Here is a 27895-nt window from a genome sequence, read left to right as displayed (position 1 = left end):
GGGTCACATTTTAGATGTCTATGTGTTGTTAACAGCTCAACCAAATAGTGATTTCTCCCTCTAAACTTCTCATCTGGTTTCATTTCAATATCAGAAATTTATTTTTTCTTCTATTCTCTCCCATTAATCATCTCACAACCCATCAGATTTATCTGGTGACCATTTGGAGCTGCCAACCCCTCGCTTGATGGATTAGTATTAACAATCTAATGATGTCGTGTATATATAGCTATATTAGTCACAGGAGACATTTTACTTTTTTGACACTTTAAGAACATTTCACTTCTAATACTCATGTAACTGTTACTTTTACTTAAGTTGGTATTTTTCATGCAGGACTTTTGCTTGTAATGGAGCATTTTAATCTTTTTTAAAATAATTTAAATCACTGTAACGTTACGTAAGTAAATAGTTCTTCCATCACTGGTTAACCGTTAATTTACTATTGTCAAACAGAAAAAAAAACGCCGTAGGTGTCAACATGACAATTCATTATCAAATATGAAGTAAGTTAGCACTACATTGGCATCTCCCTTTGTAACCACACTTTAGCTAACATATCTGTCTACCAGTAAGCTGACAGGGTGGTAGTTTGTACCTCATCGTTTCTTACGTTTGAGAAATTTCCATGAGTAACGTAACAAAGGAGTCGAAAAGCTAAGCTAACTTTGCTAAACAGTAAGCATCTATTTTTCTTAACACAAAGCCATAATTTTAAACATTTGGAGGTCATTTGTCACTTACCAGTTGTTTGTCACTTCTGAAGACATTTTCAGGTTTCTCGCTAATTCTTCTCCAACGGGAAAATATCCGTCAGCTAACTACAGGGCAGACATATTTTTTTTTAGAAAAACATTTTCCGTTTCTTCACTAAAACAAAGATGGCAGCCGGAAGTGACTTGTGTCTTCAGTCATTGTGACCCTACCTGAAAATGTATTTGTGTTGGGCAAATTACTTAAATGTAATTAGTTACTCAGTACATAATACCCATTGAAAACGTATTTAACCTTTATTACTTTACGAATAACTAGACATAAAAGTACTTACTTACTTTACTGGTTACTTTACTTTCCATACTCAGCTTAGGTTAGCTAACTTCACAGCTAAATTACATTGTGGTTAAACAAGCACCAAGCTTAATTTACATGTTGGAGATATTTTCTGACCCTCAAACACCTAACTAGATATCTTAACGTTATGTGAGGCCACACACCCTGCACCTCTCAACAAAACCAGGTAATTACTGACTGAAGGCCTATCAGTGGTCCATGAATGTACAGGAAGATGATGACATCCCTCCATCAAATGTAGTCTGCCTGTCTCTGTCTCTAATAGAAACCAGCTTCACACTAGCTGGGAAACAACATATTAGAAAGGAAATTATCTTCATCTATCTATCTATCTATCTATCTATCTATCTATCTATCTACCAGGACATCTAGAAGTCATTCTTTCCTCTTCATCTCATCATGGGTTTGGGGGGAGAAGTTATTTATGCTGTTATCAATGCTGCAGTCTAATCTTTAAGGTCCTTAACATCCAGTCAGCCAAGTGCATTTTGTTAAAACAAAGCACCAGTGCCATCTACTGGAATATTTTTGAAAACACATGTTCACATCGGCACCTAAGACTAAGGCTGAGATCAAATTATCTTTCTTCTGTCCTCAATTCTACAGCCATCGTAGCAGAGAGAATAATGTTTACTTCAACCATTTAAGTAATATTTTAACTCTACCAGCAATGAAGATTGAAATTGTAAAAAATCTATAGGGGGGGTAATGTAAATGTATCACTTAGTCATAAATCAAGGTGATGCTGCTGAAAAATAATCGACAGTTGTCGATGATAAGCTTTTTATGTTTAGACCTTGTGGTAATTAGAATAGAATTCAAGTCTTTATAATGCAGTAATTTAGTCAGAGTTTCAGAGTTTTCAGTCAGCTGAAAACATTGGGAGCCCGAGAACACGAGCACAAACATTTACATACATCTGTTTAAAATTAATATTTGTTTTATAAATTGAATTGGTACAAAATACTGTCATCTCTATAACCTACAGGAGATATCAAAATAAAATACTGGGTCATGAATATATTCTTTGTACTGTTGCTTGATGTAGATTTTTTTTTATTCTTTAATTCAGAGTCCTTTGATACATAGCCTGAGCACAAGTTCAAGGAAGGTAGAATTACTAATTTAAAAAAAGCAGAATGAGCAGAGAGGTGTATTGAATTTCAACAAGCTACTCCTCTAAAACACACACAATGTACAGGGTAAGCATCCTTATTCTTGTCAAATCAAATCATATAGTAACTCACTAGATAAAAGTATTGTACAGCTCTTAAAATCCCTTTTAGGCCTATCATAACTGCAGAGTCCCATACAACAAATGTGTTTTCAGTTGGGCCACAAATAATAATTTTAGAGCCTGTATGTTTTATCTTGAGGGGGAAGCATCTCTCCAGACCTTCAAAGAACTAATCTCCCACCTCCCTTCATCATTACTTTACAGGGATTGACAACACCTTATTGGAAATGGCTAAAGAAGCACACAACCCTCATGGAAACAGGAATAATGTACGACATGCCAAGCTTTGAAGAGGTGTGTTTCAATAGTTCTTTGTGGGCCACAGAATAATTAATGTATTTATTAACAAATTATCAATGTTATTTCTCTGTAGGTTTATTTGATCACCAATTATATCCATTGCAGTGTCATAGAGTAAGTTATTCATGAGAAAATGTTGCCAAAATAACAAAGAAAGTGTTCATTTAAATATTTGCTCGCTCATTTGTGAAGGTGACAAGTGTATATTTAGTGGTAGTTAACTGGACAAGACTGAGCTGGGTGTTTCCATTTTTGGGAAACATAGTTATATATATATATATTTCAGATAAAATACTGCAGACCCCTATATTTTGCAATTCTCTGCATGAACAAGAGGCACAGAGCAAGATTGGGGGATCTAAGCCATTTTGGTGTATCTCACACTCAGTGGGTGAGAGTTGGCAGCCCTGTCATGTTCAACCAATAGTAGAAACGTTTTTTCCTTTTTCTCTTTGTGTGAATCCTAGGGGAACAGCACCTCTCTGAGGGAGCACTGGCTAAGCAGAGTATTACAGGAGGTCATCTACAACATAACATGCTAAATGACCAATGAAATGTAAATCAATAAGAGGTCGAGCAAGTGATTAAATGTCTGTAATCAAGAGATTTTATGAAAAGCAAAAAAAAAAACATTGCTGCACTTTAAATGGCCTAGCATATACTGTACATTTTAGCTAAATGTAGCTTCCACTATATTTATTGTCACTATCATAAGATTTAGAGATATATAATAAGAACGAAATGTAAATATCTCTGTGTGCAGTACTTATCAAAATTTACTGATTACTTTCTATGTTAATTTTTATGTTTACATGTAAGTCCACATTTTGCTCACTTCTGACACAATGCTTTTGTAAAACCCTGTGAACCTATGGTAATATTGCCCTCTTTTATATACATAATAACTGGGTGTCTGGAGCTATTGTCAGAGCAGAAAGTCATAAAGCAAACCTGCAAAAGTGCAGGCAGAGTTAGCAGGTCAAGACTGAGACTGGAACCCCATAAATGAACTCATTTTCTTTTTCCTTTGAGGCAACAGCAGAAAAATGTTGATCTAATTATGGTTTTAGATGAGAAATCATCAAGATCTGGTTGTGCAATTTACAGTTAATCAATTGAGAGTTAAAAACCCTTACAAGGTAAAGTAGGCTATACAATAAATTTAAATTACTACATGTAAAAAATTAAACAATCTTAATTTTGTATGGGAAACTATGAGCAAAAGAGACAAATTTAGCTAAAAGTTTTTAATCAGACCAAAAGAACCAAAAAACATGGCATTTAGTAATCACATTTTGACTAGGATTTGTTAAATATACACTAAAATATGTGACATGTTTCTATTATAAATGTACACACTTGGATTGAAGCATTCAATTAATCTTCATTCATTTTGAGTCAGATAAATTAGACCAATAGGTATATTATATAAGTGAGATTTATTACTGAATCCAGTATGCTGGAAATTTGCCACACAGTTCAATATCCGGTCTTAGAGTGCTTTATGAGAGATCTTGGAGGGGTTTTATATCATTTTAGGATATGTTTAAGGTTGTTCTTCAGCTTAAAATGAACCCTTAACTGGGGGTATTGGCCTGTATTTTTTGTATCTTATGTTGTACCACCAAGTGCACAAGAAAGTACCTGCACGCAATGAACATGTGATGTAATACTGTACACATTTTGACTGCACAGGGAGGTAACAGATGATGCCGATACTGCACCAAAATAGGTAGCAATGAGAAATAAATCCAGTAAGTTGTAAGCTGATGTAAACAACACACGTTTTAAAACATTAAAGCCTTGCAAATGTTTTGTCAGGTAGAAAATGCACTCAAATTCTGTCACAACTAAATGGTGTGATTTGGTGAATTTATAGGTGTATGTATTTGCATCATAATTAAATGTTAAAATAAAAAAAATGTATGCCCCAGGGTAGCTTTAGCCAGCCAAGCTACAGTACCTAACTTGCTCCACAATTACTGCACCCTCTTTTATTTGAGAGTCAAAATTCTAAATGTAAAATATATGCACTATATAGTTCCCTTAAACATTCCCACAATAGGCTTTTCTCTCGAAATACATTTGACATGTCATAGTAGAAAAAGCACAGGTGTAAATAACAATTAACAGTAGTTGAATTCCATTTAGCTGCGTCAGTTTCAGGTCTTGGTGTTGTGTATGCTGGTTCATTGTAACACTGTCATGGTAACAGAGCCATCGTTAATGTTATAAGTAACATCTGTGCTTTTCCTACTATGACAAGTCAAAATATCTGCAGTGAAAAAGTGCTATAGAATGAGAAATGTAGTATCCACAGCATGCACACTGCTAAAATCCTTCAATGCAACTCTTCACATTTGATAGATGTCTAAATTACCATCATACAACACTACTATCAGTGAGGTGCAAAATGATGGAGATTCAACAGTGTCTGAAATCTCAATTTACTGCTCACTATAGGATACACTATTGAGCATTTATGATGTAGACAATAGTGTGATTTCAGACACAGTCCATAAACAACACTGACTGGCAGAGTGCTAATTATGTGAATGAGCTCATGATTGGTTGGCATGGGACTATATTTATAGATAGCCCTTTTTAAATTGTAGCTGCCCAGTTAGGGGTTAATTTTAGGCTGTGAAACCACCTGAAACATATTGTAATATGATATTTAAGAAACACCATAATATAGTATACAGTATATGGCATCATTATGCATGCATGACTTTACCTTTGGAGGTTTTCCTTTTTAAATGTGATTTTAACACTAATATACTAACAATTTCCCCTTATTATTTAGCGAGTCTAATGCAGTAAAGTTGACACAACAAAATGTGAAAGTGAAATGAAATCTGAAAGATGAATTACATTGACAACCATGTATTACATTATCTGTGGACTTGTTTACTATTATTACTTAATCTTTTTTAAAGCTCAGCCAATATCTCCAGAACTATACTACATTTGACACTAATGATAGAATGTCTGTAAAGCCACCATTTTGTATTAGCAAATGTTATCATTGAGTACACAAATATTGGACACACTATGCATTGTGATGAATAACAGGCTTTAGAGGAGGGAGTTAAATTACAAAAATTTGTCAACAGTCTGACATTACATATAGTAAGAGATAGTTTATGAAACATGCCCAGGATTCTCTCTGGACATAAGAAAACAAATTCCTACTGCCAGATAGATTTGATAAAAAAGGCTCTGTACCAGCAGCCAGTGATTAAGATTTGATTGATGTGATAATGATTTAATGACTATGACACAGTAATTTAATGTAGAGTCAAAACCAAGTTCTTGTAGAAATATGGTGAGATGCTAAATTGTTTGAAAAGCAAATAAGAGTCTGGTGGTGGCTCATGCATAATCCAAGTACTTTTGTACCCTGTTTTGGGGAAGGCTGAGGGTCTAATCCAAATGATTTCAGATGTCAGTTAATGCTTAGAATAAAAACCTCAAAACAATTTAAGACATCAAACATCAGAATATGTTCTTTATTCACAATTTTAAGAGCTCAAAAATATGACTTTATGTGGTGTTTTTAATTTTTTAAGCAGGATGAGCACTTATGTTGAGTATTTTTATTTATTCAGACAGTTCAGTTGGGAAGCATACAGGGAGAAAGAGTAGTGGATACACTGCAAAAGACAGTTCTAATAAGTTTCATTCCTCTGCCAGCAAGGGGCTGTCATACCAAAAGGTGCCCCATTTTCCTTTCTTTCCTCTTCAGCTTGTAGTTCATCAGATTAATTTTGTGTTGTGCATACAAAACTCTCCTACACTCCCAAAAAACCCCAATATATCTTAGGTCTATCAAAGAGCTGCAACACCACCTCACCTCCAGCTCCACAGTCTGCGTTTACTTCTCCAATTGCTTCCTCTCCTGCTCTTTGGTTCCCCAATCAGTCTCCTTAGTTTGTGACTCTCATGCATTAGCATACATTCAGGTCACAGAAGTAACCATCAGTTTCTCTAAAAGATGATTTACCAATGATGTTCGAAAAACCCAGAAGATTGTATAACAATACGTACTGCTGTTCTGGTGGTATTTTCATCTAACCATCTGCAAGAAATAAATATTTTGTCCACTGCACAATGAAAAAGATTTTTAACCTCTTTCCCAATTTGCGACTCTGTTTCCTATCCAGTTGGCTGGCAGGCTGCCATCTTTGTTTTGGTTCAGAAACCATAGAGCAACTTAGCTTTTTTCATCCAGATGGTTAGAAGAGTCTTTGGGAAATCTGGAAATACATTCAGAATGACAGTAAGTGTTTTTAAATGACCATCTAGGTTTATCAAACACTGTGATCTTGTGGTCTATGAGCACGCTGTCCATTCCAATGTTTGCTGATTTTTGAACTTCAACTTAATTCTTCGTCTACAGAGAGGTCTCAAGTAGCATACTGTACATCATCTCCCTTCTAAACAGAAGAGTATTGGCTACTAAGACTCAAACCATCTGGACTGACAACCACCTGAGGGAATGTAAGAGCCAGAAAGGGCTAACTTCCCCATCAACCTGTCATGGGGAGAGTATCCCACCATCTAAATTGTCTTCAAGGAGGGGCTTACCAGTAAAGGAGAAGGTTCTGATTGGCCGAATTCCCAAATACCCAAATTCCCTCTCTAACTTTGCTATATGTTCATCATAGGACTCCAGAGGGTTAAGCCTGTCTGATCGGTCTCTTTCAGTTTCAGTCTTCATTGATTTGGGGACTGCTGAAAGTTTTTATGGACTCCATTCTTGCTGCCCAGCTTGGCCTATTGTCTGAGTTGCAGAAAAATGTCTCTGGAGGCCACTGCCCTGGATGGTTGTCTGCTCAGCTGCAAAACCCACAAGACTCCATACCTATGCTTAGGTATGTCAGGCTACCACTATTAGACTATACAATTCCATTTGCTGAACTCACAATACTCAGGTTTCCTTGGTTTCAGATGTATAACTCTGATATAGACTGGTGCTCTAGCACCAGTTTGGACTGTAGAGGCACCTTTCATTTTCTGTGCCTGTCTGCTCGGCCCCCACCTTCCTTAGTCCCCAGACCTCTTTGGGGTTACTACTGAATATATGGAACTAAACAAGGTTTACATCAACCCAAGTCATATTGCTGCCTCCATACCTTTCCTACAGTTGTGCCACGGATCTCATCCTCAGCACCCCTCTTCTTCAGGAATGTCTGTCCTCCCTGCCTTTATGTCTCCACAGTCTCAATCTTGTCTCCATTGGGCCAGCACCCTCCTCTCATAGGGTCCAAGGTTTTGCAAATTCCTGCAGGTTATTCATAAATAAGCACAAGATCTAGAGTCATCCCCTTGATGCAGTTGCCCTCCACTCCACCAATGGGTCATCAAAAGCCAACTGGCCATCCAGGACCTCAAGGAGCAATTTATCTTAGCTCATGTCCTGATCCACCCTGATCCAGCCTTCTAGTTTGTTAATCAAGTAATGCTCCTGTTGTGGGGATGGAAGCTGTCTTCTTCCAGCATTCAGGCATGGATCAGAAGCTCCATCTATGAGCTTCTTCATTGCCTCCAGCTTGCTATACAAGCTGCCACTTGCCATCCGAGTACCAGCCACACAATGGCTTTCTTGAGACAGCACATCTGGTGGTTCTGGAAGTTAACACCCAAGAGTATGTTTCCTGTTGCTACAAGTGAGGCACCTCTGTGATCCATGAGGCAACACTGCAAACAAGATCTCAATTGAAAAGATCTTTCAATGTTGAATCACTTGGATCTTCCTACAACAACTCTTCCCTTGAGATTGACTAACCTTTAGGCAAAATCAGTTGTTCATTTACTTCTAGGAAAAACAGAAGACTTAGTGTTAGTAGTTGGCCACTTAACCACTAAACAAATTCGGTCCTGCTGAGAAAGGAAACAAAAGTTTATATTCAAAAGGTTATATTGAGCCCTCCATACAGCATAACACAGGTCACTGCACAAGAGGTAAACACTTAAGGATAAAGCTGCATCCTTTCATCTGCTTTGTTTGACAAATCAGGTGATCATGTCAAAACAAGAACAGATGCAACTTGGTTGCAAATTTAGTTAGATGATGTTTTTTCTGTTTTAGACATAATACTCCTCTACCCTAAATACAGCATGTGTGATAGAAGAGGGCCTATCTAAACATCTCCCCTCTTGAAACATCGGGCCTAATGTCAGAACATTTTCATATTCTTATCCGAAACCTCTTACTTTTTTTCTGTGAGGTTTGCTTGGACATGTTCCAAGTCAGATTCACCAAACTCTCTTAAAGGATAATGGTTTTTTCAGATGGGGAGCGATTAACGTGCCTTAGTAATTTATTTTCAATGAGAGGCAGGCAGGCAGGTAGGGAGGTGCGGGCAACCTGACAGGCGGAGCAAAAGTGGGCACAATCCTGTGAAACTGTTGAAGTTGTGCTCATCTCACGCAGACACCCACCCGCTGCCAGAGTTGAATTGTCTTGAACTTTTTTTCTATGCAACGCGTAATGCAAATCAATGGACAAAAGACCGATCCTTGCCATTTGTGGGTTCCTTGTGATATATAACTGATTTCTAAACGGTTATCTGAACATAAACAGGAGGGCTTTCACATGGCATAGCATTGGCGCAACACTGAGTGTATCAGGGAACATTACATATAGTTTTAACTTAAGCTAGGCTCAATAGTAAACTGAACTAAATTGAAAGTTAGTTATGGTTTTTAGTTATAGACTTTTTTTCTGGAAGATATATTTTAATATGTTGCTATAACCTATAAAGAAAATACAGTTGTACCAGCAGGCAGTAGTGCACAGAAGCCATTTCCATGGTTACCACGCATAGAGCGCCTGGCGTTTACTCACAGAGCGCTTGTCTGCCTGTCTATTCACATGAGGCGCACAGTAAGACCCCGTGGATCCAAGTGGGTATGCAGGCAGAGTGTCGATTACTGTCTGAAAAGACCCTAAGGTTGGTGGTTTTCTATATTTTTCTTACTGTCAACAAATCTCAAGTATTATGTATGTATCCAAAGCCTCGTATTCCTCTGTGCTGTAGACCTCCTGTTGTTTTCCAAAAACTAAGACTAAAACACATCATAGAGCCACACCATTGCACCGGGTGACACATTACATCGCCACAAAGACAATGGTCAGTGTAGTTTGTTTAGGAATGGCTCAAAAGTCTAATTACAGCTATCACATTTTCAGTCTCAGGAGAGTAGTTCCGTGTATGGCAGACGCCACTGCACATGTGTAGGAATGCAATTCTGTTTACAGCTTGTTGTGCTGCATATCACAACCTCTTGACTGTATGCTACATTGTAAATTTCTGAGGGAGCTTCAGTACTTCAAGGTAGGATCAGTTCATTGTTGGTTTGGCTCTGCACATTAGATTTGTTGACAATAAGAAAAAATATAGAAAATTGCCAGTCTCATCTTTTAACTGCATAAGTTTGTTGTAAATCGCTCATTTCAGCCTGATGAATGCCACCTGTTCATGAGGTGCCATGTAAGGTTACATGTTCCACTCCATATGTGGAGTTTCATTCAAGTGTCAGAAAGGGGTAATGATACACACCACAGAGTTTAAAGTCATGCTTTTGGAAATTAGCAGACCAAAATATAACAGATTTAAAAGTGTCAGTAGTAGGGGACCTGAAACAACTAGAAATATTCAAAATATTGTCATCAAAGTACTCCATGGTTGGAGTTGGTCAAGGGATGTGTCAGTCACAGCGATATTAGACAAGAGAATATTATAGCCTACAGTGGGTGATGCTATGCTGTCAGGTGCAACAGAACATGATACTACTGCTTGAGTGAAAGATTTTTCCTAAAAACTACTGAAATTTATAATTTTCTGTGCCAAAATATTAATAAATATCATAAAATCTAAACCACTTCTCAGTAAATTGACGAATCATGATGATGATGATATGGTGAACAGAGTATTAATTTTGCATTAAGTTTGTCTTAGTTATATATTATATTTTGGTTAAACAAATTTGTTCCTATGGGTGGTTTTTGTATGAGGCCCATTGTTCCTTGGGAACATTACTGATTCCTACAAGTGGGACTCACCTCAGCCTCTTGATCTGATCCATGCCGGTTGAAAATTCATGGGCTGAAAGAAACAGACTGAACCCATTTTCACCAGAATTGTGTCATTTTTCTACAAACAAAACTTTGCCATTAGAATGGCTTTAACTATTATAATCACAAAAAAATATACACATAGGGGCTTTGGTAAGTTAAAACATGTACTGCAATCAGTATTAAACATGATGAAAATTTATTTTTTACATCACATTTCAGTTAGAAATCTGGTTGTCAGTGTAGTCTACAAAAGATAACTTGTAAAAAATGAAATTATGTTTTTAGTTTTACCTCAGACAAGAAACATATAATCCATGGCACATGGTTTAATGGTCCTGGACTAATGTGAATGTTACCTTGACAAACAGGCTAACATTGACTACACTGATTTAGCATAGTATTTATTTCAAATTTCCAAATGTTATCTAACAAGCAATTTTCAACTGCATGACTAACATTAGCTACATTAAAACTGACAAATTTAGTCGAGTGCTTCTTTCACACATAACATGCTGCAAAAAAATAATACTAAGCATTTGATTTGGTGTTATCTGACAGATAACATTACTTTATTGCTATTTAAATTAAGGTCCTGTGGTCAAAAAGATCACTAATATCAGGATTAGCAATTGTAGACTAGGAATTATGACTGTTGTCTATCATGAGCAAAGGAGGAAATAGTATGATGTTATAGAGTCACACACAAGTCTGTATACAAAATATTGAACTTTTTAGGAGACAACCGCTCACTTCCCATTCTCAACCAAAAATCAATCTTTTTTTAAAAACTATGACCATTGTAAGGCAAATGGTTGTTATTGTAACTATGACGACAAAGCCCCCCTAACCTTAAGTAGTTTTTTAACCCAAATCATGATCTTACCCTGACCAAGTTATGTTTATGCCAAACTTAACCAACCCTTAAGGCTTGCATTAGGGTACACAGATACATAATTATAAATAACAATCATCAATGTCCTCTACTTTACTACTATACTCTTATGTCCTGTTAGCCTTGTTAACCTGTTGGCTAATACACATTCTTCCAGACATTTATTCAACTCAGGTTATTTAGGAACCATTATTTCTGTGAACCATGTAAAGAAATAGATTACCTTAGTCTAGGTAAACTGTGAAGAAGTCACATGCTCATGTAAACTCACTGATTGTTGTGTCTGATGTTCATCTCTTATTGTCACTGTTTACCATTTTTCAAATGGATTTTTCAACTAGAATACTGTTGCAAGGCACACATCCTAAAATATGTTTTAGAAAACATAACAATACTACTGAGTTTAATTCAGAGTCCTGTACAGCCCCAACACAACAAGCCTTTTGAAATGAGGTTGGGTATTTTTACAGTATAAAGATGCCTTCAAAATTCTGCAGGATCTGAATGATGGACCAAAATCCTTTTTTTTTTTTTTTTTTTTTTTTTTTACAAATGTATGCCTCAAAAAATTCTAGATCTTTTCTGCAGGTAAAATTGGGTGGGGATGCATAATAAACTGACCACAATGTTTGCAATATTTGAATATAATGGACCATACTGTTTCTATACCCAAGCTATCTTGATGCAGTGCAGCACCAATATGGTCCTGTAAATTCATTGATACATGTGATATTTAAGGATATTTTTCTTGTAATGACCAAAATTTAGTGATTCAGACACGTGGTAACAAATAGAAATTGTGATTGCAATTGAAACTTGAATGGCTTTAAGTTTATGGGAAAATTCTCACATGCTTTATGTTTTAAGCTATACTCCCATATTGACTGACTGTGTACATACAGTCTCCATTAAAACAAAGTGAGAAGAAACTCTTCAGCATCCTTACCACTCACACATAGGGTGATGTTGGACTAAAATGTAGATTACGAGTACACTGTGCTGAAGGTACATCTAGCTTTAGCCACTCATTACATGATCTTTCATATTGGCCAACACAATTATTATTGTTTGTCACGTGCATCTTTGCCAGAGTAGAGCTGGAAGGTCAGTGTTTTCAATTACAGATTGTATTGCTGATACCCAGTATCAGATTTCTGATCATGACATCACTGGTGCCCGTGGACAGAGTTAACCTCCTGCAGACCACATAAGCTCACCTCAGTCAAAGTGGCTGCGATCACATACATAAAGTTAATTACATTATTAATTAATTACATTAATTACTCATGTAATTTTTATTTCAGGGATAAGTGTAATGTATAACAATATCTCAAAAGCACATTATAGACATAATCTACACGTTTCCATATTTTCTTCTCACAGCATTCTAGTTGTTAAGAGACAGTTAAGAAAAATATGCCCAATTGTCTCAGCGTCCTAAATTATTTGTACAAAATGCAACCACCAATTTCTAAAAATGGTTAGTAATAGGAGTAGTTCAGTGTGTTAGGATGCTTATTCCTTTCTTGCTGAGAGTTGGATGAGATGATAGGCATCATTTTCATTGTTTGTCCATTACATATAAAGTGAAGCCAGCATCCAGTTAGCTTAGCCTTGCACAAAGACTGGAAATGAGGAAACAGCTAGCATGGCTCTAGCCATAGGTAACAAAATCTGCCTACCAGCACCCCTAAAGCTTACTTATTACATTGTTACATCTCATTTGTTTAATTTGTACAAAAACTAAAGTGTAATAACAAGTTGTAGTTTTACAGGGCCTTATGTGCTGGACTATTTCTCTCCAGGACATAACTTCCACATGACTTCCTGAAGTCACCACTGGTTGCCTGGCAACCTTACAGGGATTGCAAAACAAATGAGATATAACATGTTAGTTCGTGAGTTTTAGAGGTGCTTGTAGGCAGAATTTGTTATCTTCAGGCAGAGCCAAGCTAGCTGTTTCCAGTCTTTATGCTATGCTAAGCTAAGCTAAGCGACTGCTGGCTGTAGCTACATAATCATAAATCTGAATCTGAATCTGAATAATTACCCTGTGGACATGGTATTTTTCATGGTAGTATTTAATGTGTCATAACAAAAACAAATTAGTTTCTAAGTTTTAATGGAAATCTATGTTTAATAAGGAAATGGCTTTAAATGTTGAATTGCATCTTGAAGTTATTTTGGCCAATTTGTTTCATGCAACGTGCATGAAAGAACGAATGAATCTCACCTTTATTTGTCATGAAAACTACAAGACATTTTTACTGATCATTGTCTTTGTCAAGCATTGCAATGTGATGATATATATAGAGAGAGATAGATAATATATAATTATGAAAAGTATAGACTATGTAGTCCAAATAGTCCACATGCCAAAATAATGGAAATTATGAAATGTTATATGATTTCGATCAGTAAATGAACGGACAAAATCTGTTCACACACAAATACTGTCAATTTATTTTTCAAATGTAATTACAACACATGTTAAGATTGAATGATTTTTGCAACATAAACTGTATCTACCTCATGCATTCCTTCTTTCTAGTCTAAATGCACCTTGAACTAATGATAATAATGAAACTCCAAGTGTTCTGGGAGAGACACTGATGATGAGTAATGTCAAATAAAACACAGAGAGGACAAATTATGTCGTCAGTTTAAAAGGTCAGATTTGTTTGGTTCTCTGCTTGACATGACTGTTTCAAATAGCACTCAGATCATTTGTATAGGTTTGTCTGCTCTGTGTGTTTTCTTATTATGACAAAAGAACAGCCAGTCGAATTTAGTGTGAATGTTTATTTCATGCAAATCAAAATAGCTTATGGTCTCTAGTATCCTTTTTAATTATAAAATCTCTTGTGTAATTATCGATTTTTCAAACCCATTTTGGCCAATTCCGAATAAACCTTTTCCTTTCCAGTGTACTACTTCCCTTATTTTCTTCTTAAAATTTATTTCCACTGAAATGTTTCTGTCTTTTACAGCTTTCAGTGTTTTTTCTTTCTTTTTTTTTCTTTGCTATGCTTTTCTCTCCCTGCTTTATGCTCCTTGTGCTCTGTATCTTTTTCTGTCTCCCCTCCCTCCCTCTGTCCTTCTTTCTCTCCTTCACTTTTTTTTCTTTGGCTGCTTTTCATTCTGTTTTCTTTCATTGTTTTTCTTTTCTTTCTCGCCTAGGGACCCCATTTTTTCTCTTCCTCTATTCAGGATTTCTTTATTCTCTTTTCTGAATAGTTGTGGTACTTTAAGGGGAAGGGGAAGGCGAGGGAGAGGGGAGGGAGGTTAGTTTCAGTCAAAGCTGCAGAACAAAACTTCCTCCCACACCACATGCAGTGTCTCTTGGAATGAGTTTGTCACTGACTTGAAGACACACTCCCCCTCCTATGTATACCACCATGGATGACAACCCTACGGTGAATTGGTATCAGGCCAACAGACACACACACATGTCCTACACTGACAATTGTCCTCTTAAATATCAATGGGGCATGTTGTGAAAAGCCTCTGTGTCCCAGTCACTGTTTGTGGTTAAGCGGTGTTAGTTCAGTGTGCAGTATCACATGGTGACACATGATGTGGTGGTGCGTTAAACCAACCACAGCTGTGTGTGAATATGATTATCTCCCAGCTGAGGTGCGTAGAGGGAGGCATTTGTGCTTCACAAGAACATCTTCATCACTGCAGAGAAATGACAGGCTACCTTACAGGAGGCAGCCCCATGTCGAGGAGCACTACCTCCTCAATGGCTTCGGTCTCGGTGGGACTTCACTCAGATAAGCATGAATGCAGTCCACAAGTAAATCAAAAACAATAAAATCATAAGTGCTGGTTTGTAAATTTGGTGATGTACAGTAGCTGTTGATATGGAAATAGGAAAAAAACACGAAGGGGAAAAAAAATCCATTACTGCACTCCTGCAAGACAAAACCACAGCAGCCAGTTAATCTCCAGATATCATGACAGAAATCATTCCTCTTTCTTTATGATAGGAAAAAAGACTACAGCCCCTGCACCTATGGTTTCCATCTCACAGTCACACACGCACTCACATTCTGCCCAAGACAATTTAATGCATGACTCAATGGCATTGAAAGTGGGTTGGATAAATTGGAAATGATTAAAAATGCAGAATTGACAGGGAAACCGATAAAACTTTCTCTCTATAAGTAAGAACCAAAAACCAGCATGATGGAATGGCAGGCTTGAAGGGGAGAGAAAGGTGAAAGACAGATGAAAGTGAAGAGAGATAAAAGCCGGAGTGAGGAGGGTGTGGGATAAAGCAGGAGGAAGGGAGGCAGAGATGAAAGCAAAATGAGAAAGATAAGAACAGAGTGAGAGAGACAGAGAGGGAAACGGAGGAAGAGATAGATAGTGTACAGAGCAGAGAGAGAGGTAACCATGGAAACAGGAGGAAGGTACAAAAGAAGAGATAGACAAAGGGTTTGATTTAAAAGAATGAAACTTGGACGAAAGAAAAGTAATTCCGACTGAAATTTGTTACCAGGAGATGGAGGAATAATACAAAGGAGTGACGGCCATAGAGGGACAGTAGCTGTGTCCTCACTGTCTGCTATAGCCAGTTTGAATGTGGTCGCCTTTAACCAGTATATAAGGCACTCCAGAGACCTCTAGTGTTAATAGGCTTCTGTGGTTCATTGTGGGCCTCACCTTGAGTAAATCTGGGGCCATTTCACTATGTAGGACACTTGCAAGATTGACAAAATCATGTTTCCTTTATGTATATATCTGTCAAACGTAGAGAGACTTAAGCACCGACAGAGAGGATGTGGTGAGATTGTACAGTATGTATATTTTCTAAGCATACTTTTCCATGAATCACATAGCAGGAAGAGACTTCAGAGCGACTAAAATAGGATAAAGTACCTTGGTAAAAATTCCTCTCCCACCTTACTGCAATGAAAAACTGCATTCCTGATAAGGAGATGTGAGTTCTCCATGGTCCTACATTGTGTTTGCTGACTTATTGAATGAACTTGAGGTGCATGTTGAATTCTGTGCTGTTGACTATCCTTTCCCGTTGAATAAATGCAATGTGCCCGTATATTAGGATTCATATTTGTATATCTATATAGAGTTACAGACAGACAGAGGGTTTTTATTCTGTGGTTTTTGAGTCTCTTGTGGCTATCCCTCTTTCTCCCTTCCCCCTCTCTGTTTTTCTCTCCTCTCTGTCTTTTCTCTTTCGTCCTCTGTCTCTGTTTCTCTCACTCGCTCCCCCTCCCCTCCCCTCCCCTCCCTCCCTCCTCCTCCCTCTTTCTCCTGATCTCTCTCTCTTGCTCTCCCATGCCCCCCTCTTTTTCTCGCTCTCTTATGCTCTCTCTCTCCCTTCTCTTTCTCTCTTTCCTTCCATAGCGCTCTGTCTCACTCCCTCGCCCCCCTCTCTGTTCCTTTTATATCCTCCTTGCTGAATGCTCTTCTCCTCTCCTCCCTCAACTCTGTCTTTTCTCCTTTATATTCAGTCTTTTTTTTTCAAGCTCTCCCCACTCCTTTCTCCAATGTTGTCTCCAAGCAGAGCTATTTCATTGCTAATATTCCGTCTTTCCATTTAGTACCCCACTACAAAATGAAGAGAGTAATCTTTTATTTAGGGTTTTTTGCTCTGGCCATCTCTGCATCCTGTCCTGTGGTTTGTTGTAAGAATGATTTGTTGAGTGAATTTAAGACTTGATTTGTTCAAATATACAGAACAAAAAAAAAAAAAAAAAGGGAAAAGACAAGCAAACATAAGAAGCATCTGTACTGAATCAGAAATGAAAGATTCTGCTGCAGATTCTTGTCTGTTTATTCGCTGGAAGTTGCAGATTCACCTATAGTCTGATCATGTCATTCATGTCTAATCATCACATTTAAAGTTGCTCTCTTTCGCAGCAGTGAGTGAGGCATTAGTGATAAGGACTGAAGCTTTGTTTGTTTGTTTTTTTTCCCCCAGTTTGTGTTCTGTCGGTGTGTCCAGTCTGTTCTTACTGACCTTAATGGAAGAAGCTGGAGGCGTACAACTAGGGTGTGGCTGCTTTTATACACTTTTGCTATATTCCATCTGCATTGCTTAGATTCAAGCTGTGTGATTGTCTGTTCTGTGCTTATGAAAAAAGCCTGCTGTGCTTCTTTTTTTTTTTTCTTTTTTTTTTTTGGTGAAAGCTTAATTACAGCAGCTAATCATGCTTGAGACTTACTATTATATCAGCATGCCGTGCAGAGGTGAGACTGATCCAGCACTGGAAATAACAGAAGGTGTGTGGGCTCGCTGCCTTAGACACAGGTCTGAGAGGAATGGCCAGCTAAAACATCAACATCAGTCCAATAACTAAAAGTTAAAAAAAAAAACACAGAGCAGACTGATTCTTCTCTTCTCTTTTTCTGATCATAAGAAAATCCTCACCTCAACGCTGTAGCTATAACAACCCTATACACAAACCTACACCGCTTCCAGTTTGCCTGACAGTGAAAGGATGTTGAATTATAACCATCACCTAGCACAACGTCTCACACACAGTCGAAGCAAACTCGGGCTGTATGCAGCCTGTCACTGGGCTGGATGAAGAAACAACACTGACAATGTGAGCTCACAGCACAAGCAGAGGGATGTATGTAGAGAGACTAAGCGAAAGACTGATACACAACTCCAGTATATTATGATTTGCATTATGCAGAATGTGTGCTCACGCTAACAAAAAGAAAAAAAGAAAGAAAACAGGGAGTTGTCATCAATGAGTCCTCTGCAGTTTTATGATTCATTGAGCTTTTCTCAGGGGTAAAACAGACCACTGATATCTGAATCTCCCTTTTTTTCACTCACTCTGTTCTCTTCTCTTCTCTTTTTGGCTTGTTCTCTTCCTTTTACTGGGAAAAAAAAAAAGTTATAACTTTGACCTGTATCACAGAGAGGATGTGACACTGCACTGCATGGTTGTCCTCCTATAGATAAACAACACAAAACCAGAAACAGTTTTTGGAAACAGACAAGCAGTCGCTGGTAGAAATACAGTAAGTCATACGGACACCCGTGTCAGAAGTGTGTTGTTTCAGGGCTGTGGGGAACTGAAAGCATGTTGGAGTCAGTGGTGTGCGTGTGTGTGTGTGTGTGTGCTTGTCCCTGATCTCAGACATCAGACAAATGTGCACGCACAAACACACATTTGAAATCCCAGTTGAGGGTTAGTACACATGAGAGCTGGGCAATGGCTTACTTCCCTTACTCGCTCTCTCTCTCTCTCTCTCTCTCTCTCTCACTGTCTCATATGCACATAGGAACCTGTAGAAAGCTAAGAACTGAATGAAATTTTACGCTTATTATCCATTGTAGCCTTCTCCACTATTAGTTTTCCGTAGCCTTACGCATGCAAACGTACCCAAAGTAAATGGACAAGCGAGCAGGTTTTGCTGTTATGAATTTTCAGGCCTGGAAAGGAGCCAGTGTATTTCTTCCCCAAACTTTTGTTGTCTGTGTCTTTTTCATTTTCCCCATAGGCTAGTTCTGTGTTGTTTTATGTACGTGTCCCTTGTTGTTTCTTCCATGTGGTTTCTTTGTCTTTCAGCCTCTTATCTCTTTGTTTCTTCCCTTGCTCTCCTTCTATTTTCTCTCCCATTCTCTCCCTTGACTTCCTGCTATCTCTCCCCCTCACTCACACCCTCACTCAATCTCTTTCTCTTTCTCTCTCTCCCCCTCCCTCACGCTCACTCTCATTCCCTATCTCTCCCTCCTCCCCCCCATCCACCACCCCCCCCCCACCCCCCCACCACCACCACCACCCCTCCGCTCCCCTTTCTCTCTATCTTTCTCATTCTCGCAGCACTCCCAGCCGCTGATGATTGATCAAGGTTTTCAAGGTTTGCCCTTTCCTGTTATTTAGTAGGAAGTGTTTATGCACAGTCCTCAGCCTTACAGTCACAATTGGCATGTGTCCACACAGTATTTGACGCGCTCATCCGCACCTATACCATACATCTCAGACGCACTTTTTTTTTTTCTATACATTTCCCCCCATGTGTTTACTAGTTAAAAGGAAAGGTAAGCTCTGTTATAATAGAATACCTGTCTAATTATCAGGATCATCTTCAGTGCCGACTACTTAAGCACACAACCTGTACTTAGCCCGCAGGTATTCTGCCGCACTGTTTCTCAACACAGCCTGAAAGAAATCTGGAAGTTCAATAGTTAATGTCTTCCCTTGCTGTTTTTCCTTTTCCTCACTCTCTCCGTCTCTCTATCTCCTTTCCTCTCTCCATTCCCTTTGCTCTCACCCCCCCCCCCTCCCTCCCTCCTTCCCTCCCTCCTCCACCACCTCCTCCTCCTCTCCTTCATTCTGCACCCCCCCCCCCCTTTCTCTTTTCTCTTGCTGATGGACTCTTCTTTTTTATTTTCACACTCCACCATCCCCCTTTTTTCTTCTCTCTTTTTCTCTCTCCTTCTTTCCTCCAGCCCCCCCCTCTCTTTCACTGCATTTTCTTTCAACCCTCCCTCTATCTCTCTTCCCATCCCCACCCCCTCTCCACCACTCCCCCTCCCCTCTTTCTTTTTTCTCTCTCTTTTATTCTTTCTTTCTCTTTCTTTTGCCACATCCTTTCTTATGCCTCAGTCACCCCCCCCCCCCCCCCCCCCCACACACCCCCCCCCCCCCACAACCCCCCCCCCCCCCCCCCACCACCCCCACGTCTCTCCTTTCCCTTCTTCTTCCTTTTTGCTGCATTCTCTTCTTCCCTCCCCCACCCCCGCCCTCCTTCCTCTCTCCCTTTTTCTTTCTGTCTCTCTCACCCCCCCCACACCCCCCCCACCCCACCCCCCTCCTCCGCCTCTTCCTCCACTCAGCTTTACTCCCCCTCCCTCTGCTTCTTTCTTCCTTATTCTTTCTCCCCCACGTCTGTCTCCCTCCCTCCCTCTCTTCTAACTGCTTTTCTCTCCTTTCTTTCTCCTTCTCTTTTCTTTTGTCACTCAATTTTTTTTCCTCTGAATTTCTCAGACAGTATACTTCAGGCTGTCTCAATAGTTAATTAGTTTGAATCTAGAAATAATGGCAGCAAACTAAACACGGTCTCTGGAAAGTTAAAATTTTAGCATTTCTCAGACATTATCTGTCTGACTGTTTTGCTATTGACAGACGCACCTCCACCCATAGTCTCTGAGTGTTTGTGCGTGTGTCAGAGAAAGTGTGTACGTGCCTCTATGTATGCCGGCATACATACATATATATTAACATGTTTGTACGTGTGTTAATTCACATATATCTGTCTGCGCGCACACAGAGGAACTACTGATTAGATTTTATAATTGTTTGTGCGTTTGAGCACACGCACATAAAAAAGGAAATGCAAAGTATAAAGTGTGATCAAGAAAAGATAGAGCTTGTGTCTCTGTGCGCCTTAAAGAGAAATGTGTGTTGAAGGGTCATGCTGGATTGTATGTAGTGAGAAAGGGAGATAAGATGTGTGTGTGTGTGTCTGTGTGTGTGTGTGTGTGTGTTTGTAAGAGAAAAGAGGAGAGAAAGAGAAGTGAGATGGGAAAGAGAGGGTGGGAGGAAGAGAAAGAAATGGGGTGATGCTGTGTGTGTGTCTGTGTGTGTGCGTGTGTGTGTGTGTGTGTGGTGGGGTGGAGGGCTGAGGGGTGGGGGGGAGGAGGGGGGGCAGGCACAGTCAGTTCTGATAACAGCAACAGTAGGAGGAGGATGAGCCGTGGGACCGCCCCACTCTCCCACAGATATAAATAGGAGGTGGATTTTTTTACTCCACTCATTTCTCCTGAAGGATGAGATCCCTGAAACACCTCAAACATCACTCCAGGAACAATGTGGTGAGTTTGTAACCTAAAGATGGAGAAAGATGTGTTGCCGTTCAGGTTTTTTTTTTTTTTGGGGGGGGGGGGGGGTTTACTTGTTTTGCAGTTTGTTAGTGAGCTATTTGCACTCGTGTCTGTGTGTTTGTGTGCGTGTGTGTGTGTGTGTGTGTGTGTGTGTGTAAGTGTGAGAGGAAGCAAGATTACTTTTCACATTCATATGAGTACCGCAGTGGGAACATCTTTTCAAAAGATAAGAGTAGACTTAACTGTTGTGTTTCTCTCTCTGCCAAACATTTTCTGTTACTGCTCTAATTGTTTGTCCTTAGGTGTCTTTCAGTTGCAACTTTAAATGTAAAAGTACGGACTCTTGCAATTACTACCCTTCCTCTCTCTCTCCTTGTCATTTGTCTTTTTCTCTTTCATTTTGTCAGCCTTTCATTTTGCTGTGCTTTTTCTTCTCTCTCTGGCTCCCCTCCCTCCCTCCCTCCTTCCCCTCTTTCTCTCTCACTCACTCACTCACTCTGTCTTTCTGTCTCTCTCCGGCCCCCCCCCCCCCCCCCCCCCCCCCCCCCCCCCCTCCTCCTGCACACCCCCTCCCTCTCCTTTTCCTTTCTCTCTTCCCTCCTCTCACATGCTCACTCAATCTCTCGTTCCCCTTCCCTTCCCTCCCTCTCCTCCCCTCTTTCTTTATCTTTCAGCCCCTCCATCTCATTTCTCTCTCCGTCTCCCTCCCTCCACTCCTCCCCCGCCCACAGCTCTTTCTCCTTCTCTCCATACCTCCCTCCCTCTCTTTTCTCTCTCACTCGCACACACACATACACACACTCACACACACGCTTTCAAACACACACCCAGTCTCTTTCCTTTTCTTTCTCACAAACACACAGTCTGTCTCTGTCTGACTACTTTAAAAGCAGTAATTATAAATGACGTGGTTATCAGGGCATCCAGGTCTACTCCCCTCTCCCAACACACACACACTCAAACTCACACACATGCACGCACACACACAGACGCACACACACCTTTATTCCTGCTCTATCTCCTCTTCCCTTTTCCCTTTTCTCCATCCACTTTTTTCTTTTCTCTCAGTATTGTGTCAAGAAAGGAAGCAGCTCTTGCTTGTATGGTACAGAGTGGAGACTAGTTTGCAGTCTGAAAAGAAACCAGGGGTCAGAGCTTCTCTATACATTTACACCAGTCAGATCTATGCTGAGAAATAACCTGAAACCAGCGGCCTACAATACTCGCTTCTCTTTTACCACAGAGAGCCAGTTTGGTCATACCACAATTTCTTCCCCATAGTTTCACTGTTCCGCTTTTACAGGCAGCAGGGTAAACATGTGCATGTGGGTCTGAAACACTTCCGAACCATACAATTATGTTAGCGAGTCTTATGCATCGGTCTGGAATACAGAATGAGCTCGAAGCTCAATCGAATGTCTGTTATGGATATGAGACTGCCTGCCGGCATATATCATCTTGTTAAGGAAGCCCGGTGTGGCAGGCATTATGAAGTCGGCTACGGCGAGAGTCTCTCAGTGTAGAGCCGAGATGCTTTGCTCCTCATGAATGGGACAGATAGCTCCAGTGATGAGCTGACTTTGGTCAGCCAGGCTGCCCCGGGACCCCACAGGAAGTGCTGAGGACAGTCCACGGAAGTCAACTTCCTGGCTGGACCTGCATCCCTTGTTGTGTTCTTTATTATTCTAAAGCCTGTCAAGGAAGGAAGCGGGGTGCTAACACAGATCTGCCTTATCTCCTCAATCTAATGTTCTGTGGATTCAGAGCAAAGAAACAAGGCGTAGTCCGAATGCGGCTCTCACAGAGTAAACCTGAAAAACATTGTCTAAATACTCTCCTGGAGTTGTCTGTTGTCAATCTGGAATTCAATCTTTAAACTCAATCATATGATCATTTTTATATCACTCTTACACAAAGATGTTGTTTGTATTAATGGGAAGATTACCAATATCATGAGGCTACAATGGGGAAATGACGTTATATGAGGAAACATTGTGTAAGGCAGGTTTTGTAACAACGGAATTATAAAAAACACACACAGATGTATTATTGCTTCTACTTCATTTTTTTCTCACTTACGCTGTATGTTTTATGTGTTTTCTTCCAGGAGGAGGAGAGTGGCCGCTTGGTGCGGACCTACCCCAAGATGACTGAGGGCCACGTGGATGTGGCCACACAGACAGAGCCTGTGGTGGTGCTATCTCTGGCTCAGGCAGCTGTTCTTGGCCTCATCTCCCAGAATGAAATCTTTGGGGCCACCATCGCTCCTAATGGCTTTTACACAGGAGAGCCCAGAGAGTGTCCCCCTCCTCAGCCTGAGGCAATGGAGTATGAGTACGCTGACCAGCTGATAGGGGCCAACGGGGACTACCTGGCTGAGCCTGCTGGGGAACCGGAGCCTCAGCCACACTGCAGTGAGAGAAGACGGCCGGGGCCCCGTGGGAGGACCAAGAGGCCCAAGAGTGATGGAGAATTAGTGGGTCACCCTCACAAAGTATCAAGTCCACAGGCTCAGGTTAAAGGTGAACGGCTTGAGTCTGATACGCCATCTTCCTGCATTCACATAAACAGCAGGCGTAGCCCTGGCAAGCAAGAGGATCACACCACGCAACAAGGTTCTCTAAAAGAGGAGCAGGCCTGCGGAAACTGTCCCTCATGTGCAAGAGACACATCCAGGCCACAATCAGATGGACAGCCAGAGCAGGAACAAGAAGAAAGCAGTGGTAGAGAAAAAGACAGGGAGGAAGAGGAGCTGGTGGTGGAGGAAGAAGAAGAGGAGGAGGCACTAAACCTCAAAACTAGTGGAGATACTGGTAGTCCTCTGGAGAACCGGTATTATGAGTCCAATGAGGTGGCCTATGAGTCTGCTGATATGGCGCTGCCAGGAGAGTACGAGGAGAATGGCCAGGCCATGTTGTGGTCAGACCCGGAGGGCCTTGCCAGGCGAATGCAGATTGACCGGCTGGACATCAACGTACAGATAGATGAGTCTTACTGCGTAGATGTAGGAGAGGGTCTGAAGCGCTGGAAGTGCCGCATGTGTGAGAAATCATACACATCCAAATATAACCTCGTCACACATATCCTGGGCCATAATGGAATTAAGCCCCACGAATGTCTACACTGTGGAAAGCTCTTCAAGCAGCCAAGCCACCTTCAGACTCACCTGCTCACCCACCAGGGAACCCGACCTCACAAGTGCACCGTTTGTGAGAAAGCCTTCACACAGACCAGCCACCTGAAGAGGCACATGCTACAGCATTCGGACGTCAAGCCCTACAGCTGTCGCTTCTGTGGCCGTGGCTTCGCCTACCCCAGTGAGCTGCGGACCCACGAGAACAAACATGAGAATGGTCAGTGCCATGTCTGCACCCAGTGTGGTATGGAGTTCCCAACCTACGCGCACCTGAAACGCCACCTGACCAGCCATCAGGGCCCCACTACATACCAATGCACAGAATGCCACAAGTCCTTCGCCTACCGCAGCCAGCTGCAGAACCACTTAATGAAGCACCAGAACGTGCGGCCCTACGTTTGCCCCGAGTGCGGCATGGAGTTTGTCCAGATCCACCACCTTCGGCAACACGCTCTCACTCACAAGGTACTGGCAGCGCACGCCCTCGCACGTAAGGTACTGAAACCAAATGATGTGCCTGAATTTTGTCAACCAGTTTATGTGTTCAAAACAAAACCCAGAGTAGGCTGGCCTCATCCAACCGCACAATTATTAAGATAGACATGAGTTTAAAATATAAAAACAGCATTATCAAGAAAAAGGAAATATTTGTGCTCTATTCACTCAACATCTGCTGTATGAATTCTCATAGAAAACTGAGGGGTATATTGCACACTTGCATCACAGCCTTTTTTCTAAAACCAGTTGCTTTGTAAACATAGCCTTCAAAGGCCTTGAGTTTTTTGTGTAGCTCAACCCCCCACTTGCATGTGTTTTGTGTTGTGTGCCGTTCACAGAGCTACTTCCCTCAAGTGATTCTCTCCCTCCATTTCATTACATAGTCAGTTTTATTCTATAGGAAAAAAAAAAAACATTTATTTTTGCGACATTTGCTTTTGTTAAATATTAGAATAAAAGTTAAATAAATGTTGAAACTAAAAGAAAGAAAAAGTTTATTCTTTCCATTGTTAAGCTTTTTCCACTCTGTCTCTGTCCACACTGTCTTTAAACACTTGGGGGGGCTAATGTAAACTACATGACAGGGATCAAAAGCCAGAATACAAATGCTCACATGCACACACACGCAAACTCCCTGTGTGTTTCTCCCTATGACTCATTATTTATTTTCCTCTAAACCATAAATTGAGCCAAATTAATTAAAAGGACCAAACATTTTTTTTTTGTTTCCCCAGGGTATGAAAGAATTCAAATGTGACGTCTGTGCCAGAGAGTTCACCCTGTCTGCCAACCTGAAGAGACACATGTTGATTCATGCCAGTGTGAGGCCCTTCCAGTGCCACGTCTGCTTCAAGACCTTCGTCCAAAAGCAGACCCTTAAAACGCACATGATTGTCCATCTGCCGGTCAAGCCGTTCAAATGCAAGGTGAGTGAGGCAAGCGGACTTAACTCAAAGACAAGGGGTGATGGAGCGGGAAGGGGTCCTCACTGTTGTGCTTCTGTCTCTCAGGTGTGCGGAAAGTCGTTCAACAGAATGTACAACCTCCTCGGCCACATGCATCTCCACGCCGGCAGCAAGCCCTTCAAGTGCCCTTACTGCACCAGCAAGTTTAACCTGAAGGGCAACCTCAGCCGACACATGAAGGTCAAACACGGCATCATGGACACCTCGATAGATGGACAAGGTGAGTTGCTCTAGCAGATGTCCTTAATTACACTCTCTGTTTTGAAAGAGATGAAATTTCTTGATAATATTTGAATTTGTTGGCGGGTTATGTGTGGCAAATTTCCTGTTGGAACCGCTTGGTGGGCTTCATGTCGCATTATTGTCACTCAATCTGTCCCTAATGCACTTTGACTCAGCATGTAGTGTAATCTGGTGGCCAAGTGTTTTGATGTTTCTCTGTCACTCCCTCCCTGTGTGTTTAGTAAATATAGCAGTGCCTGGATTAGACATGCCTGTCTCTATCAGTGGAGACTGATACTGAGGCAGAGGAGGAGGGGCGATCTACTGGCTGTCCTCAATGAGGCCATGTGTCTTTAGGAAGAGTTCTGTGTGTGTGTATGTGTGTGAGTGAGTATGTGTGAGTGAGTGTTATTGAGGACAGAGTGGAATCATATTTGTGTCTTTTGCTTCCTTCTTCAGAGCCCCCCCAAGACCCAGAAGGCCAGGAGGATTATGAAGAGGAGAGCTTTGAATTCAGTGAGCGAGAAAACCGGGCTAACAACAACAACACACCAGACATTGCTAAACTATCTCAAATGGAGTATTACAGCACCTATGGGAAGGGCGCGGGGCGCTTCAGCACTGCATGAATTATTAAAATGACCCCAAATTGAATATAAGTGTGAACTAATGAAAACGGGATTTTTTTTTTTTTTTGGTTTTGTTTTTTGCTGTTAAAGGCATTGTGCTTGGGTTATTCTTCAAAGATGTGAAGAAACCCAGCAAAACCGCACATTCATATGCACTGGAATCACTCGTAATGCTTCACAATTTGGAAATGCATAGTTTTTACCTAATTACATATTTTTCATTGTTAAAAAACTGCAAACCTACTGAATAAATATATTATATTTGAGAAAAGTGGACTATCTACAATATGGAAATTTAAGTTTAAAAAAAAAATCTATATAAATACATATGTTGTCAGTTGCTTAACAACAGGAACATCATCTGAGCCTAATCTGAAAAGCACATTTTTAGCTATAAGCATAAAAGCATATGGTGATGTTATACTGCACTTACTCATTCAGACAATCCCAGTCTCTCTCAGTCTGCTGTGGTAAACCAATGTGAAGGGTTGGAGAAGGGAACAAGTGTTACTGCTCATTTCACTTGCCAAAGCTTATCAAGTTGCAGAGGTTAATGATTCACTTTGATTTATACTGTGACAAATTAAATCTGAGGTCTGCAAAATGACTTCAGTTCCATTGGATTTGAAATCCATGTTTTATTGTATATTATTGTACAGAATGTATCAGTCCTCTTGTATGTTGGCTGGTACTGTAATCAGTGCTTTGCACTGAGGGCCACTGTGTCTACTTTTTAGGTTTCTGCATTAACAAGCATCCCCCTGTATTGATCTCTAGTCTATGAATGTAATTGTTTCTGTGGAATGTTTTAAGACGCTAATGAAAAGAAAATCAAAATAACCTTTTTAAACCGGTAGGACCCCTTTACCAAAGAATTGGATCAAATCTTGCAGCTACGGGCACTGTCAGTCTCTTTTCCTTGCTGTTGTGTCGAGCTGGGACATTGGATTTCTTAAAAGGTCCAATCGCAGACCTCATGAAATTACATTCAGGTTCCCCTCCCACCCATCACCACAGAGAACAGACTGTGGTACAGCTTCTC

At 40.4% G+C, this 27895-nt stretch overlaps 2 protein-coding genes across 10 annotated transcripts in view; one reads left to right on the top strand and one right to left on the bottom strand.

The window, feature by feature from the left end:
- sema4ba (sema domain, immunoglobulin domain (Ig), transmembrane domain (TM) and short cytoplasmic domain, (semaphorin) 4Ba) overlaps nucleotides 1-1448 on the bottom strand; it is an 83406-nt gene extending 81958 nt beyond the window's left edge. For 3 of the 4 annotated variants that reach the window (XM_042410522.1, XM_042410521.1, XM_042410523.1), the window contains exon 1: nucleotides 745-864. The gene's annotated coding sequence lies outside the window, so the exon portion shown is untranslated. Of the gene's footprint in view, nucleotides 1-744; nucleotides 865-1431 lie in introns of those variants that run through there. The other variant, XM_042410524.1, reaches the window with a different exon arrangement.
- Nucleotides 448-27857, top strand: znf710a (zinc finger protein 710a). 6 transcript variants are annotated; one of them, XM_042410532.1, is made up of 7 exons: nucleotides 448-506; nucleotides 2513-2602; nucleotides 17540-17611; nucleotides 23511-25034; nucleotides 25772-25963; nucleotides 26048-26222; nucleotides 26684-27857. In XM_042410532.1, exons 2-7 carry the CDS (start codon nucleotides 2561-2563, stop codon nucleotides 26851-26853), a joined length of 2175 nt encoding a protein of 724 aa, XP_042266466.1. In that variant the 5' UTR covers nucleotides 448-506; nucleotides 2513-2560; the 3' UTR covers nucleotides 26854-27857. The 6 variants fall into 6 exon arrangements, with proteins under 6 accessions (XP_042266466.1, XP_042266467.1, XP_042266463.1 ...); XM_042410533.1 differs by lacking the exon at nucleotides 448-506 and adding an exon at nucleotides 538-678; XM_042410529.1 differs by lacking the exon at nucleotides 448-506 and adding an exon at nucleotides 2211-2273.
- Nucleotides 27858-27895: the final 38 nt, after the last annotated feature.

Source organism: Thunnus maccoyii, chromosome 5 (genome assembly GCF_910596095.1).
Source record: "Thunnus maccoyii chromosome 5, fThuMac1.1, whole genome shotgun sequence".
Taxonomy (NCBI): Eukaryota; Metazoa; Chordata; class Actinopteri; order Scombriformes; family Scombridae; genus Thunnus; species Thunnus maccoyii.
This window is presented reverse-complemented; position numbering and strand designations above follow the sequence as displayed.